The sequence below is a fragment of the Octopus bimaculoides genome, chromosome 1 (genome assembly GCF_001194135.2).
Source record: "Octopus bimaculoides isolate UCB-OBI-ISO-001 chromosome 1, ASM119413v2, whole genome shotgun sequence".
Classification (NCBI taxonomy): Eukaryota; Metazoa; Mollusca; class Cephalopoda; order Octopoda; family Octopodidae; genus Octopus; species Octopus bimaculoides.
The window spans coordinates 112,462,433-112,482,472 of record NC_068981.1 but is presented as its reverse complement, the minus strand read 5'-3'; the positions used below and the strand labels follow the sequence as shown (position 1 = coordinate 112,482,472).

Here is a 20,040-nt window from a genome sequence, read left to right as displayed (position 1 = left end):
CTTGTATAGGTGTAAAGACCATCTTTTAGTCAATAAAATGATTGTAGAAGACTGTCACAAACAACTCAAAAATCTAGTGCAGGAATTGATTACAAAAACGTGTGGTACGAGGCACTGGAAGGCAACTGAATATACCGAATTCAGAGATAAGTACTATGAACACTGGGAACATTGACATAAACTGCAATATTTTTCAAGGTGATTCTCTATTACCACTACTTTTTTGTATGGTTCTCATACCCCTCAGTAAGCTGTTGAATGACACAAAACATAGATATACAACAGACAAACTAATCACTTTCTTTATATGGATGATCTAAAGCTTTTCACAAAAGGTAAGCAACAACTGGAACAGCTTTTAACTACAGTAAAACAATTTAGTGATGATACTGAAATGGAGTTTGGTCTTGATAAACAATCAAGGAATTAGATCCTGAAAAATAAAATTATAAATAATTAGGCCTAAGTGGAAGGGATGGATAACATGCAGCATCCACAAATGCATGAAAAATGAAAAAAAAAAAAAAAGGCATTGGCGGGATGATGCATACCCTGCGCACAGTTAAATTTTTTCACAAATTATAGTGTGGCTTACAATGTGTTGCTTACCCATGCTTTTTAATAGAATAATAGAACTGAATTAAGCTTTATAAGTGTTTGACTAAACTTGCTTATTGGGAAATTTAAGTATCACCATTATAAGTGAAATTAAGAAATCAATTCATAAATGAACAAAACCCTCAAAACCATCACTGTACACACACACACACACACAATTGCATACCTATATATGTATCTATGTATGTACTCACATGTGTCTATGCGCATGATCTATACACACGTAGACAAGGGTTGTTTCATATCAAAATGAAATACTTATAGAAAATATTGCATAGAATTTGAGAAGTGTATTGAATGTCTTTCAATGATGGCAGGTGAATCAAAAATACTGTAGTTTGTTGTGGGATATAAATAGTATGACCACTTGCTTATCAGAAAACTTGTTCAAGTTCAAGTTAAAAAAAGTTTCTTTTTTTTTTTTTTTAAGTATAACCATTATAGGTATTTATACTGCGGTGAAATTAAGAAATCAACTCGTAAATAAATGAGACCCTCAAATCCATCACTGTAGACACACACGCATGCACACACAGTCGCATATCTATGTATGTATTTATGTATGTTTGAAGCTAATCGAACCAAATTTTCATCATTTTGAGCCACTCCAAATTTGGTGAAAATCCATTCAAGCTGTTTTCCAGTAATTTTTCAAATACACAGATTACAATATGTGTGCAGGATAAATATGGAAAGAATATTATCATAAAGTTAGAGCTATCCTAAAAAAGTGAACTGGATGTGAGAAACAGAATTGATGCAATCAATACCATAAAGTTTTTGACAACTTCAGGATAATATCTCTGCAACTTAGCATGTAATAGCTTTTGAATAACAACAGCAATAATAATAATTCAGGTTTTGTGATTGATATGATGAAACAATAGTTTCTGACACAAAATGTGTATAAGAACTGATATGGCAGAGGAGGTCAATACCTGCAATTGAAGCTATGCAACTACTTCAAAGTAAAAACAACAATCAACTTGTATGAAATCCTCCCAGGACCAGTTATGAAAGGAGATAATGCAACAATACTTTGGGATTTCCTCAATTAATGGACAGACAAGACAATTTGACCTAGGGATAAAGTTTGAAAATGAAAATAGTCCTGCTCAAGATGGTATGACAAGAAAAAGATATGAGAAACAGCTTAACAATTTTCTAGGTGAAACATCTCTTCAGAAAATCCAAAAAATAGTATTGACCAAAATTACACACATGCTACATACAGCCCTCCTACCTAATTTAAATTATATTTTATATACATCTGCATATCTTGTAGTTTCAACCCCAAGATATAGGTATAAAGCACATACCTTTTCCTGTAAAAATGTGCTTTTATGGCACTCCCTTCATAAGTATCTGAAAGCAACTGCTCATTCACTTTCTCTCAAGCAACTAGAGTAGCACTAGTCTTTTCTACTATAGGCATAAGGCCTGAAATTTTGGGGAAGGAGACAAGTTGATCGTATTGAGGCCAGTGCTCTACTGGTACTTATTTTATCAACCCTAAAAGATGAAATGCATATTTAACCTTGGCAGAATTTGAACTCAGAGTGTAAAGACAGATGGAATGTTACTGTGTTAACGATTCTGCCAGCTTGCCAATTCAGTAGCAGCAGCAGTAGCAGTAGTAGTAGTAAGAACAATAGTATTTATTGAGCAGCAGTATGAATAGATGAAACCACTGAACTCATGTTGGAGAGGCAGAGACTATTTGGGATAAGCCTGTCAATCATAATGGAAATGAAGTATGGTTAAAGAAAATGAGGGAAGAAATAGTGAGTGAGAAGCAGCTAGATTTAAGACTGACTAGTGCATTAATGAGTAAAGTATTAGGAAGGGTCCAAGACTACATTTAGTTCAAGAATACTGGCTAAAGAAATTCAGAAGTTTAATTGGGAGGCTGAGGGAACAACTTCAGGATTGCCTTAATGGAGGAATAATACCAGATTGGATGGCTAGAGGGAGGACAATACTCATTATGAAAGATAAGAGCAAGGGTAATACAGCTAGCAACTATAGACAATCACTTGCTTACCATTAGTGTGGAAGCTGTTAACAGGAATGCTTCCAGAATGCACTAAGGAGCATCTTGACAGACAATTTGCAGCCAGAAGAACAGAAAAGTTGCAGGAAGAAGGCTAGAGGAATGCATGACATATTATACATATACAAAGCAGTTCTAAATGAAGTAAAAGCCAAAAAGAAAAATTTAACAATAGCATGGACAGATTACAGGAAAGCCTACATGACCCCACACTCGTGGATAAGTGAATGTCTGAGTATATTCAATATAGTAGACCACATAAGAGAATTAATTAGCTTTAGCATGAAGAAATGGAAGGTAGATCTCTACTCAGATGACACAAACTTAGGGAAAGTTAATATCAGAAGAGGATTTTTCCAGGGGACACATTGTCCCCTTTAACATTTGTCTTATGTTTGATCCCCTTCAGTTTAGTATTAAGGAAGGCAAAGGCAGAGTATCCATTCAGAAATATTAAGGGGAAAATTAACCATTTGCTCTACTCATGGATGATCAGAAGCTTTTTAATAAGAATGAAAAAGAGATAGATTCCTTAATTCAGACTGTAAGACTATTCAGCAAAGATATAGGTATGGGATTTGGCAGAGATAAGTGTGCGATATTACTCATGAGAAGGGAACAAATAGTCAACAGCGAAAGTATCCAATTACCAGATTGTCAGACATTGAAAGGAGGAGAGAGTTATAAGTATCTCGAAGTATTAGAATCTGACAGAGTACCAACTATAAAAATGAAAAGGAAAATTGAAAAGGAGTACTTCAGTAGGGTGAGGAAGCTAATGAAGTCAAAGCTAAATGGTCTGAATCTAGTGAAGGTTGTAAACACTTGGGTAGTATCGTTACTCAGCAGCTTTTGTAGATTGGACAAAAACTGAATAAGCAAAGCTACATAAAAGAACTAGGAATGAATTCAATATGAACAGAGGACTTCACCCAAAGACAGAAGTAGCCAGATTATACTTACCCAGAAAGGACGGCAGAATGGGGTTAATATCAGTAGAAGACTGAATGGAGTTAACAAGAGTAGATATAGCATCCTGCGTAGGTAATAGTGAACAAAGTTTATTAAAAGTTGCTAAAATCACAGCAAGACATAGGGAAACCAAAATCCCAAATGAAGTTAAAAACCAGAAAAGAGAACAGAAATTATCTGACTGTAGCAGAAGGCACTGCATGCTAGATTCCCAAAGATAGTTGCAGCAAATAGTTGTAGTGAGACATGGCTATGATTGCTGAAAGGAAAGCTAAAAAGGGAGACAGAAAGTTTGTTAGTAGCTGCACAAGATCAAGCATTAAGGACTAATTGGATAAGAGACAAGAGAGACAAAAACCAAATAGATTCCCAATGTAGGTTATGCAAATCAAAAGAGGAAAGCATTACTCATATAGTAAGTGAATGTAGCATGCTGGCACAGAAAGAATACAAGAAAATACATGACAACCTAGGGAGAGTAATCCACTGAGAGTTATGTAGAAAGCTAGGATTTGAACATACTAATAAATGGTATGAACAGGAACCTAGTAAAGTACTAGAACGTAAAAGATACAAGATGTTGAGGAACTTCAACATTCAGACTGATAGAGTAATAGAAGCTAGAGAGCCTAATTTAGTAGTAGCAGTAGATAAAGAGAAAAGATAGTGCCAGATAATTGATTAAACAGTCCCAAATGATGAAAAAATCAATATGAGAGGTATAGAAAAAATAGCAAAGTACCAGGCCCTAGCCATTGAATTACAGAGACTATGGAAAGTGTGGGTAAAATGTATCCCAGTAGTTATATGTGCATTGGGAACTATCCCTAAAGATCTGAACAGATGGATAGAGGAAACAGGCATAAAACCCAGTTTAGTACAGCTCCAGAAAACAGTGTTTTAGGGACAGCTAGGAACTTAGAAAGGTTCTTGGCACCTAAGGTTACTTGTTGTAGCCCGATGTTAGGATTTTTTCTTTTCCAACAGTCTAATCTGTTGTGTGCACATGAAAATGATAATAATGAGAGCTAATAATGCCGAAATTGACAAAGCCCTTACCCATCAATGGCTAGTGTCTTCTGGCTTAAAATCAAAGACAGAAGGGATTATCATAGAAGCCCAAACTCAATGCCTACCTACAAGAAGCTATCAGGCCAACATCTTCAAGAATGACAGTAGCCCAACATGTCATGTATGTAAACAAGAAAATGAAACCATCGACCATGTTGTCTCCATGTATCTCAACAGGCATGATAGAACAGCATAGTATATTTGCAAAGACTTGGACCTGCCCCATGATAAAAACTGGTGGGAACACAAACCACCTCCAGTACTTGAAAATGACCACATCTCACTCCTTTGGAACTTCACCATTCAAACTGACAGAAAGATGGATGCAAATAGGCCAGACATTATACTGAAGGACTTCAGACAAAAGTCATGCCTCCTCATCGATATGACTGTCCCAATCAACATAAATGTATCTATCAAGACCTACCAAAAACTGGGTAAGTATAAAGATCTTGAAATAGAAATTGGCAAAATGTGGAACTTCAAGACTAAAACAATACCTGTTGTCATAGGTTCTCTAGGAATGATAGCAAAAGGGGCTGATTGCTACCTAGCTCAGATACTAGGAAATCCCAAAATAGAAGAAATTCAAAAAATAGTGCTCATGGGAACTGCCCATATCCTACATAAAATATTGCCTATGTAATCCCGAAGATATATTAATCCATAAACAGTGTCAAAATACTTTTAAATGTACATAACAGCAAACACCTTTTACTGTCATGTTAACATCAGACTATCAACTTATAATCAAATCATTTTTAAAACAAACTTCTAATTTACTTATGTTTTGACAGACATTCTCTACAATACTCTGTTTCAAACAAAATGTATGGCACCCTAGTCATCTTCTAACTTGTTGTCTCTTGAGGTCTCTGGGTGAGACTTGGAGTCAACTTGAACAAATACAAATCAAAAGCCAAACATATACTAATAATAATTCTTTCAAGTATCTAAAGTATGAAGGAATGATGGCAATAGTGATATCATTTAGTCCTATGGTTGCAGTCTGGACTAATGGAATCATATGCAGGAATTTAAGGACTAGGTAAAATCATTTGCTTACAATTTTTACATGTAGAATAACAGTATAATTAGACTTCTTAATTTGTTTTCTTTTTCTCATCAAATTTCATATGATAGGTTATATTTCTATTCTGTTTTACCTATATTTCTAACATTGAAAACTAGCTCGTTGGTCCATGTTGTCTCAGCATTGCTTAATTTGAAGTTGAATACAAAATATGCTGCATGCAATTTTCATTTCTTAACAACATTGGAAGGCCTGCTGGCTCTTTCTGCCTCATTTCAGAATAGTATTATGTAGTTAAATATTCATATATTGTTTTTCTTTTTCGCTTGACCCTATAACTGCAGTTTGGTCTAATGATATTGTATGCAGGAATTTAAGGAATAGGTAAAATCATTTGTTTATTTCTTTTGCAATATAAATATGTTTGCTAATTTGTTTTCTTTTCCTCATTAAATTGTATCTATTTTGTTTTACTTATATCTCCAATGCTGAAAACTTGTTTGTGTTTCAGTTATGTGCTCACTCAATCCCATCCTCACCACCTATACTGGAAATATTGATAAAGATTGTGGTAAAGATGATAAAAATAGTGATAGTGATAGTAAAAGTGGTAGTGTTAGTAAAAATAATAATGACAGTAGAAGTAATGATGAGGATGGTACTAATAATTATTATAACTAGACTAATAATGATATTATTAATATTATAATATCGATAAAGAAAATTAAGATAAATGTGTTATACCAAGCAGTGATGAAGGAAACTGGTGAGGAGGAAGCCATCAATTGTATACTTTGTACTAGCTTTATTGTGTTGGTCTGGTGGGAAGGTCTAGGAAGCTTCTGGTGTTGGTGGGAGTATGCTGTAATTAGGTTTAAATCAACATACTAATGGTTGGGTCATCAGCAACTAAACCAGCAAACCCACCAAGCATGCTTGATGAGGAGAGTGGTAGTTGGGCACTCTGCAGGAAGAAAAACAAGACCTGCAAAAGAGCAGATGAACTCATGGGAGTCAATGGTCATCTGACAGTGTGTATAAGGTTACATGTGGACTCCCTTGAGCCTTGGTTGGCAACCCACCTAGTGATAGTGTCACAACGAAAAAACATTATAGATGCTACCTCAAAATGAGTGATGCCATACACAAGTAATAACCTAACCGCATTAACAGGACCAGAACTATTAACAGGGAAGATGTTGTGCACAACAGGCAAGGAGTGCCTGATCAATCTATGGCAGGTATCCATCAAGTCAGTGATAAGAATCAAAATCAAAAGTGCAGTAGGAGAAAAATGAAATGGGAAAAAGAGGTAAACAAGATTGTGATTGAATGTTGGCAGAGAAGTAAGCCAAATAAAAGAAGCTTCATGAAATGAATGAAGAGAACATGGGATGAAAAGGGAGTCTTTGAAGCTTCCAATCAATTACTGATAGACCAGAGAAGGACAGTTCGTACAGCTGGACTACAGGATTAGAGGTTGAAGAAATTCAGAGAATAATAAAAAAATTGAACAGGAAGAGTGTGAAACAACAGTAGCAGAAAGTGATAATGAAGGGGTAAGAGATGAAAAACATTACAAAGAAGGAAATCACTATGTACCTGAGAAAGCTGATGAAGTAAATAGTGAAGGTGATTTAGCTGGACAAGTGACAGTAAATGTTGCACAAAACTTGAACTATGAAGAGAAGAATATTCTAAAAATACTGCAATGTAAATTGTATAGTGTGAACAATGAAGTGACACAAAATATAAACTATGTGGACAGAGAAAAGTAGAGAGTCACAGGCAAAGTATGTATTTTGAGCTTAGTTAAAACAGAAAACATTAGTGAAACAAATCAGCTAATCATAGCTGCTGCCATAATAGGATACAAGTGGAAGGCTGTTGGAGAAAATACGGAGAATGAAAAGAAAGAATCAAACAGGAGGAAAAGAATGCAAATGAAGTTGAAAAAGACATGGAAAGGACTGGGACAATTAAATAGGATAATGAGAGAAGAACTCAAGAATGAGATAGTAATCAGAAAACTGAATGATCAGCATAGGCTAGAAGGTGAAAGAAAATTGTACAGAAAGAATTGTCACAAAGAGTGATGATGTTAAAGGCCAAATTGAAAAGATATGAGGCCAAATGCAAAGGTCTTGAAAAGAATAGATTGGTGTATTTTTGAGGAAATAGAGGGGAAACATCAGGAAGTGATTCCTGATGTGGAAGAAAGTAAAACATTTTGGGGAGAACTTTGGAACAGGCCCAGTGAGACATAAAAAAAGTGCAGAGTGGCTAACACAGGTGAAGAGATAACTTGAAACTGTACTAAGACAAAAGGATGTCAGAATTGGTCTATATTCAGTGAGACTGAAGTTTTAAAAATTAGAAAATTGGAAAGAGCCTGGTCAAGATGGAGTACAAGGTTACTGGCTGAAGAATTTTACACAGTTGCATGAAAGGATCACTGTACACCTTGATGAAGGGACATGTCCCTATATGGATGATAAGTGGACAAACGTTGTTATGTCTCATGAAAAGTAAATTGGTATCAAATTTTCAACCTATAACTTGTTTACTACTTTTGAGGAAGCTTACGACTGGTGTCTTGGTAGAAAAGTTATATAATCATCTGGAAAGTAACAATTTACTTCCAGTTGAACAGAAAGGATGCAGGAGTGAAAGCAGGGCAACTAAAGACTAGTTATTAAAACTGTAGATGCACATTGACGGGATTGGATGTAGCATGGTTGGATTACAAAAATGCATATGGCATGGTACCGCACAGTTTGATAAGTAAAACAATGAGCATGTTTGGAGTGGTGGAAAACGGTCAATGAAAGTATGAAACATTGGATTACTGAACTGATTGGCGAGAAACAAAGACTTGGGAAAATGATCATCAGACGTGGTATATTTCAAAGTGATAGCTTATCTCCATTACTATTTGTCTTGGCACTGAAACCACTCAAGAAGACAAAATAGCTAATGCTTTGAGTAAAGGATATGGTCAGATAATTCATCTCCTTTTTATGGATGATATAAAGCTTTATGTGAAAAATGAAAAGCAGATTGAAAGTCTTGTGTACACTGTTTACATTTTCTAAAATGATATAGGCATGAAATTTGAGATTAAAAAGATAAAAAATGAAAAAAATTTGAAAGAAGTCAGGGAACTGAAATGCCAAATGGGCAAACAATACAAGCAGTTGAAAAAGGATAGTGGTATAAGTATTTGGGAATACTGGAGTATTCCCAAATATTCGGGAATACTAGAAATAAAACATGAAGAGATGGAGCAAATTACAAATAGGGAGTAAACAAGGAAAGTGAGAAAAATATCAAAGTTGAATTCAAAAAATGCTATTGAAGCAAAAATGCAAGAGCAGTACCAGTAATTAGATATGGAGATGAAATTATAGACTGGACAAAAAACAAAATACAGAAACTTGACGGAAAAACTAGAAAGCTGTTGACTATGTATGGAGCCCACTATCCAAGAGCTGATATTAACTAGTTATACTTTAAAAATAGTGAATAGAGAACAGATGATCAAGTGTGGAATAGGGAAAAAGACAAGAATGAAATTCAAAGAGAGCATGTTAAACACAATTGAAGAGAAACCTTTACATGGTTAGTTTTGGAAAGTCACTGAGGATGTGTCATCATCATCATCATCATCATTTAACATTTGTTTTTCATGCTGACATGGGTTGGTTGGGTTGGCAAGAGCTGTCCATCCAGAGAGTTGCACCAGGCTCCATTTGTCTGTTTTGGCATAGTTTCTATGGCTGGATGCCATTCCTAATGCCAACCATTTTGCAGAGTGTACTGGGAGTTTTTCAAGCTGCAGCAACATGGGTGTTTTTTATGTGGGGCAATTGAAAAAAGAGCCAGAGAGACTTATTGTAGCAGCTCAAGTTCAATTGTTAAAAACAAACAACTTGAGAATATATGCATATGGGGAGAAGGTGTCAGTGAAATAAGGAGTGTATGGAATTTGGGATGAAACAATGGCACACATTGTTGCAAAATGTCCCAAGTCAGCTTAGGGAGAATTTAAGAAATGGAGACATTACCAAATTGTAAAAGTTTTGCACTGGAAGTTCTGTCAAAAATGGAGGTTTAAAGCTGGTAATAATCATCAGGTTGAAAAAGTGTGTGAGTCAGAGAAATGTAAAATTTTATAGGATTTTCCAATTCAAATGGATAAGAAGATAGAAAATAATAAACAGGACATAACAATAATAGTCAAGGAAAAATGAAGTTGCTTACAAATTGATTGATCATGTCTGTTTGATTCCAGGATTGTAAAGAAAAAAGATGAAAAGTAAAAACAAATATAATCCCTTAATGACCAAACCTGAGTCAACCCCTTTAAGTACGAAATAGCCCAGCTATGGAAAATGAAGAAGGTGAAGATAGTGCCAATTATTGTTGGGTCCTTGGGAACAGTGTCAGAAGGCATCAAGAGGAATATAAAGGAAATTGGAATAAAGTGCCCAGTAGAACTGTTACAAAAGGTTTGCCTCCTTGACATGGATAGAATGATCAGGAAAGTATTAGATAGCTGAAAAGAAAGAATAGCATGGTACCACAGGCAGTAGGTAGTAAACCTGCTACACATGCAAGACTCCAGGAGCTCCAACAAAACCTGTGATAAAGAGATAATAATAATAAGCTATACCAACACCATGGAATAACAGCATGTATAGGCACACCCCAGAAAAGGTCACAGAAAATGAGAAAGGAACCATACTCTGGGATATACCAATCCATGCAGATAGAGAAATCAAGGCCAATAGGCTGGATATAGTTGTCAGAGATCACCAAGAAAAAAAAAATTTTTTAATTGATGTATCAATACCAACAGATGACAATGTTTCTCTAAAGGAAATGGAAAAACTTTCAAAATACAAAAATCTGGAAATGAGGTAACTCGAATATGGAACCTAAGAACAGAAATTATTTCTATTATAGTAGGTACATAAGGTATGATAAAAAACATTCAGACAAATACATAACAAAAACACCAGGACTTACAAGTATATATAACATAGAGAAAATAGTACTACTAGGCACCGCACCCATCCTATGTAAAACTCTTTCAATACAGTGAAAATAAGAGCACTACAACAAATCACAGCACATACCCAGGACATACAGAGCTGCGCTCAGTAGTGCAGTGAAACCACGTGATAAAAATAAGACTACTGAATAATAATAACCTGCAAGGCCATGCAATCTTTATCTCGATACAAGATCACCATGTTGTGCACATATGGTTGGGATGCATATGTCTGGTGTACCCTTATGGGGTGGGGGCATGATGGGTGTATTGAACTTTGTATATATTTTATTCTAATTGAAAATTTTTATTTCCTGTTCTCCCTGTTAAAATTGAAGACAGCACAGCCAGGGGACTGTGAAGTCTTATACAAAGTTGTTATATGATGCGGATGAACTTTTTTTTTAAAAAAAAGAAAATACAAGACTACACACTACAACACATTCACTCCCCAATCGTTCCTAAAATTTTCTAACAATTACAATACGTTCTTCGGGTTTCACACAGTTAAAACTAGTAATATGATTATGAAGAGGCAAGAAGTAACAACTCAAAAAGGATTACTTAACATTTGCAAAATCATGGTAGAGCATCCACTTTTTATAAATTTTATGTTGCCTACTTTTACTAAAAGATATGCCCTTTTCAATATGATACCTATCATGTACAAAGTGTCTAAAATGTTTAAAGCTAAGAGTAGTTTTTAATACTTTACTTTTATATATAAAAAAATTAGCTAACAATAATAGTAAGTCAAAAACACCATCAGAATATATATTCTTTTTTAACCTAAACACACTTTGACCTAAGCTATAAATTAAAGTCCATGTTGTTAATTTTTCATACAGCAATTCAAGAAAGCATTGCCAAAAAGCTTGTATATGTTCACAATACCAAAAAAGGTGTGTAATTGTCTCAACTTCACATTGACAAAAAGTGCACAAGTTGCTTTCAGCTAATTTGATCCTGAATAGGAGAGGATTAGTTGTTAAAATACTATGTATAATTCTGAACTGAACTCATTGCAATTTAGTATCTGTTGTCATCTTTATAGGTTGTACAAATATTTTTTCCCATTTTAGTTCAGCAAGCATATACTCTTCCCATTTATGTTTGAATTTTAAACAAACACTGGATGTGCTTAAAATGTAATAGTAACACACTTGTCTCCTTTCTTAACAGATATGAGCTTTCGAACAGCTGTATTATCATCTAATTGTTGAAAAGAAGTAGGTTTGCTTATCTTTAACCTTGCTTAGTAGTTTTAATAGCCATTATAAGACCATTATAATAAAGAAAATTGATATCAAGTTCAAAAGTACTCTGGAATTCTTCAAGGGTACGATATGATCCATCTAAGTTGATGAAATCACGAATCTGACTAACACCTCTCTCAAACCACACAGAACAAAAGATTACCTCTTTACCAACTTTTAAGTGCTTGTTCTGTTATGAATTCATCAAATGAACTAGGCTCTGTCTTATTTGTAAACTTATCAAAAGTAGAAATACAATCATGCTAAAAATCATTCTTAATATCGTTGGAGTTTACTCAGAAAAAATGTCACCAAATACAACTAAACTTTGCAGTTTTGGGGAGGAGGCATAGCACAAATGCTTCCATTTGTATTCATAATTAATATCCAGCAACTTTCTCATCCAAGATAACTTTAATCAACTGACATAAGCAGAAGCTTTCACCATACCAAGTCCACCCTCTTTAACAGGCTTACAAGCAACAACTCTCTTGATCAGGTTTTCCATTCCAGAGAAATTTAAATAACATTTTGTTTTATATATCAGCGAAAAAGTTCAAAGTGTCAACTGTAGCTTCGAAAAACTTTTGTGAACCATCTAAAATAAACTCTGTATCATCTGCATACAGTGTCCTTAGATACTCCCCATTGTCAAATGTAATTCCTTTATTATCACTGTTCTTTCTTATAAGATCAGCCAGGACCTCAACACAGAGGATGAAAATATATAGAGAGACGATCACTCTGTCAACAGCCCCACTCAACAGGAAACAAAGGAGACAATGCACCATTAACAAGATCTAGCATCATTGTAAAGAATATTGAACCACTTACAGATGTCCTCACCAAAGCCAAAAAATGATAATGTCTTGTATATAAATAACCATGAGACAGAATCAAATGCCTTCTTAAAATCTATTAAAAACAACATTCCTGGTATATCATTGGGTTGTGTGTAATTCATCAAATTGTATATCAGTCTTATGTTACCACCATGACATGAATCCTATTTGATCAGTACTAACCAACTTCAGGAGAATACTTTTGAACCTCTCAGCAATGACAGATGAGAGAAGTTTATAGGCAGTATTGAGAAATGAAATAGGTCTTCCAGTTCTTCAAGAATGTTTGGGCTTATCTCCTTTTGGAATACAAGCAATGATACCTTGCCTCTGTGTTACTGACAGATAGCCATCAGCAAAGTTATAACTGAATGACCTCAACAGGAATGGAAATAAATCTTTCCAAAAGAATTTATATAACTAATGAGTGAACTCATCTGAACATGGACTTTTATTGTTCTTTGCCTTTTTCAAACATTTCAAAAGTTCATCACAAGTCACTGGGCCTTCCAATGAATCAAATTCTCCCTTACTAAGCCCATACAAATCTCCTTCAAAAAAAAAGTTCATCAAGGTCACAATCTTTCAACACATACTCCTTGGAAGAATACAATCCTTCATAAAACAACAATGCTTCAAGAACTTTCTACAGTAGGCTCATCATCCAGCTCTAACTGGGACATGCCTTTACTCACAAAATTCTTATTTTCTAGATTGCAAAAATAAAGGCTAACCTTCTCCCCTTCATCTATCCACATGGTCCTTGAACAAATAATAATGCCTTCACTGTTGCTTTACAAATCTCCTCAAATTCTTTTCTTTTTTCCATCAATTTCTTGATTTCCAAAAAATTTATTTCCAATCGCTTAATATCATCTAATAGATCTTGTTCTTTTTTACTCTAAATTTTTTTTAAAATGAAGAACATGAAATAAATTTTCCTCTAATTTCCATTAATAGAGTTTCCAAAAATAATTGATCATTTACAACAAATTCAAACTCAGACAAATTAACTGTACTAATATCTCTATCATGTTCCAAAGGGGAGGCATATTGCTTGACAACACTGCTTAATTAACAGATTTCCTTAAAAGATGAAATGTATTTTGGATCTCTTAAAAGTGAGTTATTAAATTTCCAATATGTACTTTTATAGTCATTTTCTTGGGAAATTTTATTTTGATGTCAACGAGAATGGTCTGATCTGTACCCAACATTTATAGAATGACAAATAAATGAATACAAATTCTGCGACACCAAACAGGAAATCTAGCTTTGCTTGTCTAATAGGATTTAGATGTCTCCATGTATAGTCCTGTACTTCTGGGTTATGATCTCTCCAAACATCTAAAAGGTCAAGGGCCCTTATCATATCAATCCCTAGCTTTCTAGCATTAGGTTGTTTATATGTTGATAATTAAAAGTATCCAAAGACTGCTGTAGACAAAGCTAAAAATCCCCAGCTATAATACAATCTGAGTTTCCAAAGGCTTTGATTTTATCCATCACCACAGCATAAAACTCTGGTTTATCTGCATTTGGACTGTATAAGTTGACTAAAGATATCTTTTTCTCACAGAAGATTGCCCCTGCCATCCCTGAAATGGCCATGTACCTTATAATCAATATCATTAGAAAACAAAATGACAACTCCTCTAGACTGTCCATTATTACTATTAAATAGTACCTCAGAGCCCCATTCACTTCTAATTAAAAGTTCTTTTTCTTTCAAAAAGTGGCTATCTTGCAACAAATAGATTTTATATCTTTTGGCTCTCAAAAAATGCAAAACATCCTTTCTTTTTGTATAATCATTAAGGTCCCTACAATTGACTGAACATATAGGTATATTTAAGTCATCCATTTAAGATATATAGAACAAATAGTGAAAATAGTATTGGAGTGAACATTCAAGCCTTCCAGTAAAAGATACATATCTGAACACACACAAGAACTGACATTCATACCTTCCATTCATTTTACCCAAAACTTTCCATTCTTCATGGAATGTAGCAACTGGGTTTAGTTACACAATTATTACAGAATACTAATAAAATCATATCACTGTCATAATCATCAAATTAAAATGAAAGTCTGATCTTATTCAAAAGAGCAACAAAATATAGAAAATGTCAATTCATGAGCTCAAAGCTTAGTTTTGTATCAAGTGTTGTTAATTTTTCTTTCCGAAGAAAGGTGTATATCAATATTCACAGATTTGCTGAATTGTCTCTGGAAATTCACAAATTCTGCTCATCTATGTAGATGTGGCAGTAGTGCAGTAGAGTTCATTATTTACTAATCAAAGTTTTTAAAATCTCAACAAAAATTCAGAGTTCCAAACAAATATCTTAACACAAATAAACCCATTCACTTCCTCAGAATCCAAAAAGCACGGCGATTACACCCAGTGAAGAAGGAAAAAAATCAAAATAGGTTTCCCACTTTTTTCAGGAAAAAAAAAAATATGAATGGGAATCCAAGCACATATCTTTATTTGTTTATTTCCTCTTTGATTCCAACAGTTTTCCATGAGTGATTTGTACTTTTTCAGAATTGTTTAGATAGTGTAACGCCTTTCTCAAAAATTTTTGTCTGGACGTGGTATGTATTTCTGAGGTATTGGCCTTGATGTAATAGTTTGGCTCTAAATTGTTTCAGAACTTATGGGCGGTCACTGTGAATTACAATTTTCCTGTCTGATAGAACTTTGAAGGATTTACAAGCAGTAAAGAAGACCAAATTTCCATCAGTTACACTGACAAACTTGACTATTTTGGGGTCTGGCTTACCCGGCTCTGTTTTTATTGTTTTTTTTGAGGCAGACGGTACATGTTTGCAAGCAACGTCTCTTTCACTTTGTTATCATCAATTTTAAGAGCAGAAATAAACAGTTCCTTGACAGAATGTTGAAGTTGGCTTGGAGATTCATTATTGCCGATATGTTTCATTCCATAGATTAGGATGTTTGATCTGCAAGAGTAAAGTTCAAACTCCATGAATTTATCATTAAACTTACTTGGTGTTTCTGCCACATTATCGCTTTCCCATCTCATTTCAGCTATTTTTCTGGAGTTAAAATCAATGGCTCATTCCATTTTGGCTGAACGTTTGTTCAGTTGCTCCTACTTAGCTTTTACAGAGGCAAATGAGTTGAAGATTTCCACCATTTGTGATTTAATGAATTCTTTGATATCATTTAAGATCAACATGGCGTCTGTTGACTTCAAATCACTGATTGTGTCTCCCAGTGAATCTGTGTCCATTGTGCAATAGGTCCATTTTGGGAGGATTTTACACTTGGAACCACTGGTTTGGGTCAGGATTTTTGTCCCCTTGAGCTCATTTTTTCATCAGAAGTAGATTATTTAATTTGGCATCCAGAGCTGTACGTTCAACATCTCATCACCCGAATGCCATAACCAGAAGCTCTGAACTTTGTACATTTGTGCTCCAGTGTCATTTTGATGGCAAGTGTTGCTCTCCCACTCAATGATGATGATGATGATGATGATAATGATAATAGGGAAGGCCTCTTGCTCAGCAGTGGTTCAGTACTGATGCAGACTGACCACAACTTTTATCCTATGACAGCATCAGCAGATAACTGAGTAAGGAGGAGAAAGTGGAAAACCTAAAGAATGGGTTATAGAAAACAGATGCTAACACTTTGGATACAAAAGGGTGTGTTTAAAGTAACTGAGCAGAGATTAGTAGACCAAACTATTGCTATTAAGAGAAGAAAGTGGATGACAGAATTGGAGGTAGAAGAGATGACGAGAGAACTGCAAAAGAAAGACCAAACAGTAGAAAAGCCAAACAACAACATAAGAGATACAGTTCTAACCAAAGAAGAACCTAAAGGAAAAAATAACTTTAGCACTACTGACCAGGAAGAAACAACTGGTAACAGTGACTTAAGAGAGGAAGATCAGAAAGTTTTAGATGAGTTACAGGAAGCAATGAGCAAAGAAGACGAAAAAAGATTGCCAGCATTAAAAGGTACCAACAGAAGGAGGCTGCAAGATATGACTAGGAAAGTAGATTCTGTCATCAGTTGGGTAGATACTAAAAATATAGGTGACACTAACTAATTGATCTATGCAGGTGGGGTAATAGTTACTAGAAGATTATAAAATGAAATGAAGACAAGATTTGAGTAGAATAGAAGTCTGGAAAACGAACAAGTTAGGAAGCACAAGATTTAAATCTACCCTTGAGGAAAGATACTTCGTCAAAGAGAAACAATTTGAGATAGTCATGGAAGAGTTGAAACAGTGTATCATAGCAGTAGCAAATAAGCTTTCCAGATATCAGAAAAAAGTAGATCAGTATAAATAGAATATATTATCTAAGACAGACCAGAGGAGATTTTATAACCACACAAACAGTGGAGAATGAAGTACTGAAGATGAGAAACCTAATACAGAAGCTAGAAAGTTCTGGAGTAATATTTGGGATAAACAAATCAATCATAATGGAGATGCAGCATGGTTAAAGAAAGTAAGGGAAGAAGTATTTAGTGAAAAGCAGCTAGTGCATTAATGAGTAAAGTGTTAGGTAAAATGCCAAATTGGTGGGGCCCAGAACCAGATTTAGCTCAAGGGTACTGGCTAAAGAAATTTAGTAGCTTACATGGGAGACTGAAGGAACAACTTCAGGATTGCCTGACTGGAGGAGAAATAGCAGATTGGATGACTAGAGAGAGAACAGTACTCCTTATGAAAGATACAAACAAGGGTAATACAGCTAGCAACTATAGACAATCACTTGCTTACTATTAGTGTGGAAGTTGTTAACAGGAATGCTCTCAGAAAGCACTTATGAGCACCTTGACAGACTATTTGCAGCCAGAAGAACAGAAAAGTTGCAGGAAGAAAGCTAGAGGAATGCATGACCTATTATACATATACAAAGCAGTTCTAAATGAAGTAAAAGCCAAAAAGAAAAATTTAACAATAGCATGGGCAGATTATAAGAAAGCCTACAACATGATCCCTTTATTTCTGAACGGATACCCTACCTTTGCCTTCCTTAATACTAAACCGAAGAGAGTTAAACATAAGACAAATATTAAAGGGGTAACAAGTTTCCTTGGAAAATTTCTCTCTTGATATTAACTTTCTCTGAGGCTGTGTCACCTGAGTAGAGATCTACTTTCCATTTCTTCATGCTAAAGCTAATTAATTCTCTTGTGTTGCCTGCTATACTGAATATACTCAGACATTCACTTATATGGATAAGTGAATGTCTGAGTATAACTGAAAATCACTGAAAGGAGAAGAGAGTTATAAGTATCTAGGAGTACTAACTACAGAAGTTAAAAACCAGAAAAAAGATTATCTGACTGGCATGAAAAGGCTTTGCATAGTAAATTCCCCAAAATAGTTACAGCAAATAGTAATAGTGAGACATAGTTGTTTTCAGAAAGGAAGGACTAATGGGATGAAAGTCAAGATAGAAAAAAAAAAAACAAGTAAATTCCCAATGTAGGTTATGTAAATCAACAGAGGAAAGTGTTACTCATACAGTAAGTGAATGTAGCATGCTGGCATAGAAGGAATACAAAGACCTGACAACCACTGGGAGTTATGTAGAAAGCTAGGATTTGACCATAATGATAAATGAAGTAAAAGCTAGCTACCTAGTAAAGTACTAGAAAGTAAGAAATATAAGATGTTGTGAGACTTTAACATTCAGAAGTTAGAAGGCCTGATTTAGAAGTAGTAGACAAAGAGAATAGAAAGTGCCAAATAATTGACTTTACAGTCCCAAATGATGAGAAAGTTAATACAGTATAGAGAAAATAGCAACGGACCAGGATATAGCCATTGAGTTACAAAGACTATAGAAAGTGCAGGTAAAATGTATCCTAGTAGTTATAGGTGCATTAGGAACTATCCCTAAAGATATGAACAGAGGAAAAAGGCATAAAATCTAGTTTAGTACAGCTCCAGAAAACAGTGTTATTAGGGACAGCTAGAAAACATAGGAGGGTTCTTGGTATCTAAAGTTACTTGTTGTAGCCTGATATTAGGAATTTTTCTTTTCCAACAGTTTTATCTGTTGCACGTATATGAAATAATAGTATCAACAACGTCATAACATAAGGTCAATATCATTATGTTGCTTTCTGAAATAGGAACTACCTATTTGAGTAATTTCTGAATAAAAAAAAAAGAAGGAAAACAGTGAGCCTTTTTAAAGGAGATATCATGCTACTCACACTAGAAGAATATTTTACAGCTGGTGAATGCTTCTTGTTCTCATCTGTAGGATTTTCAGATAACTGCCCAGAAGCTGCATCATCTGCATGCTCCTTTTCTATATTCTCACCATCCATAAGTGATCCATTGGACTGAGACCTCTTTTTAATTACGAGTTTATTGCTCTGTATATAAAGGTGATAGAAAAATAAAAGGAATGATTGTGAAAAGTATACATTCTGAAGGGAGGGTAAAGAGCAGGCATATCCAATAATAATTTTATAAAGATAATCACAACAATAATGGTGTGAACATATAATAAATTTAAAAAAAGAACAAAATATAAAAGAAAAATAGTTTTCTAACTGTAAAACTGTCTACATAGTTTGAAAATTTAGATTCTGTTTGTTTGCATGAGTGTTCCTTAATTTTTTGACTAAAGTATGAATTATCACAGCAAAATGTTTCAACAAGTTATCTTGGACATAAGCTCTTGTGACTGAAAAATCTGAAGTGAATCTTACTCTAAGAATTTAATCAAATGTTATACCAATACAATACAAAAATTTGTTGCCCTATCTATCAGCATAAATAACGAAAAGACATACATACAAATATACATACATACATACATACATACATACAATACTTAAGCACAGAGAAAATCATTCATGAAAACACATGCACATGAAAATACATATAAACAAACAGTTGTATAGTTTTACAAACACACACACACTTATTTAGTGAGCAAAATAGAAAGAATTATATTTTCATGTACACATGTTTTAGACAATATTCATCTGTAAAATAACTCATTTCTTCACAAATTTCCAAGCTGAATATGAAATTTTATTTTGCACACATTTCCTTTGTTCTAACTATTTATCTGATGCTCTTGTCTCACTCTCTCACCCTATATATATATATATA

The 20,040-nt window shown here is 34.4% G+C and overlaps 1 protein-coding gene across 6 annotated transcripts in view; it reads right to left on the bottom strand.

Moving 5' to 3' along the window:
- LOC106880055 (F-actin-uncapping protein LRRC16A) overlaps positions 1-20,040 on the bottom strand; it is a 507,909-nt gene that overhangs the window by 115,346 nt on the left and 372,523 nt on the right. For all 6 annotated transcript variants that reach the window (XM_052969341.1, XM_052969359.1, XM_052969344.1 and 3 more), the window contains one exon: positions 19,128-19,292. In XM_052969341.1, the coding sequence (XP_052825301.1) occupies positions 19,128-19,292 (165 nt within the window). The remainder of the gene's footprint in view (positions 1-19,127; positions 19,293-20,040) is intronic.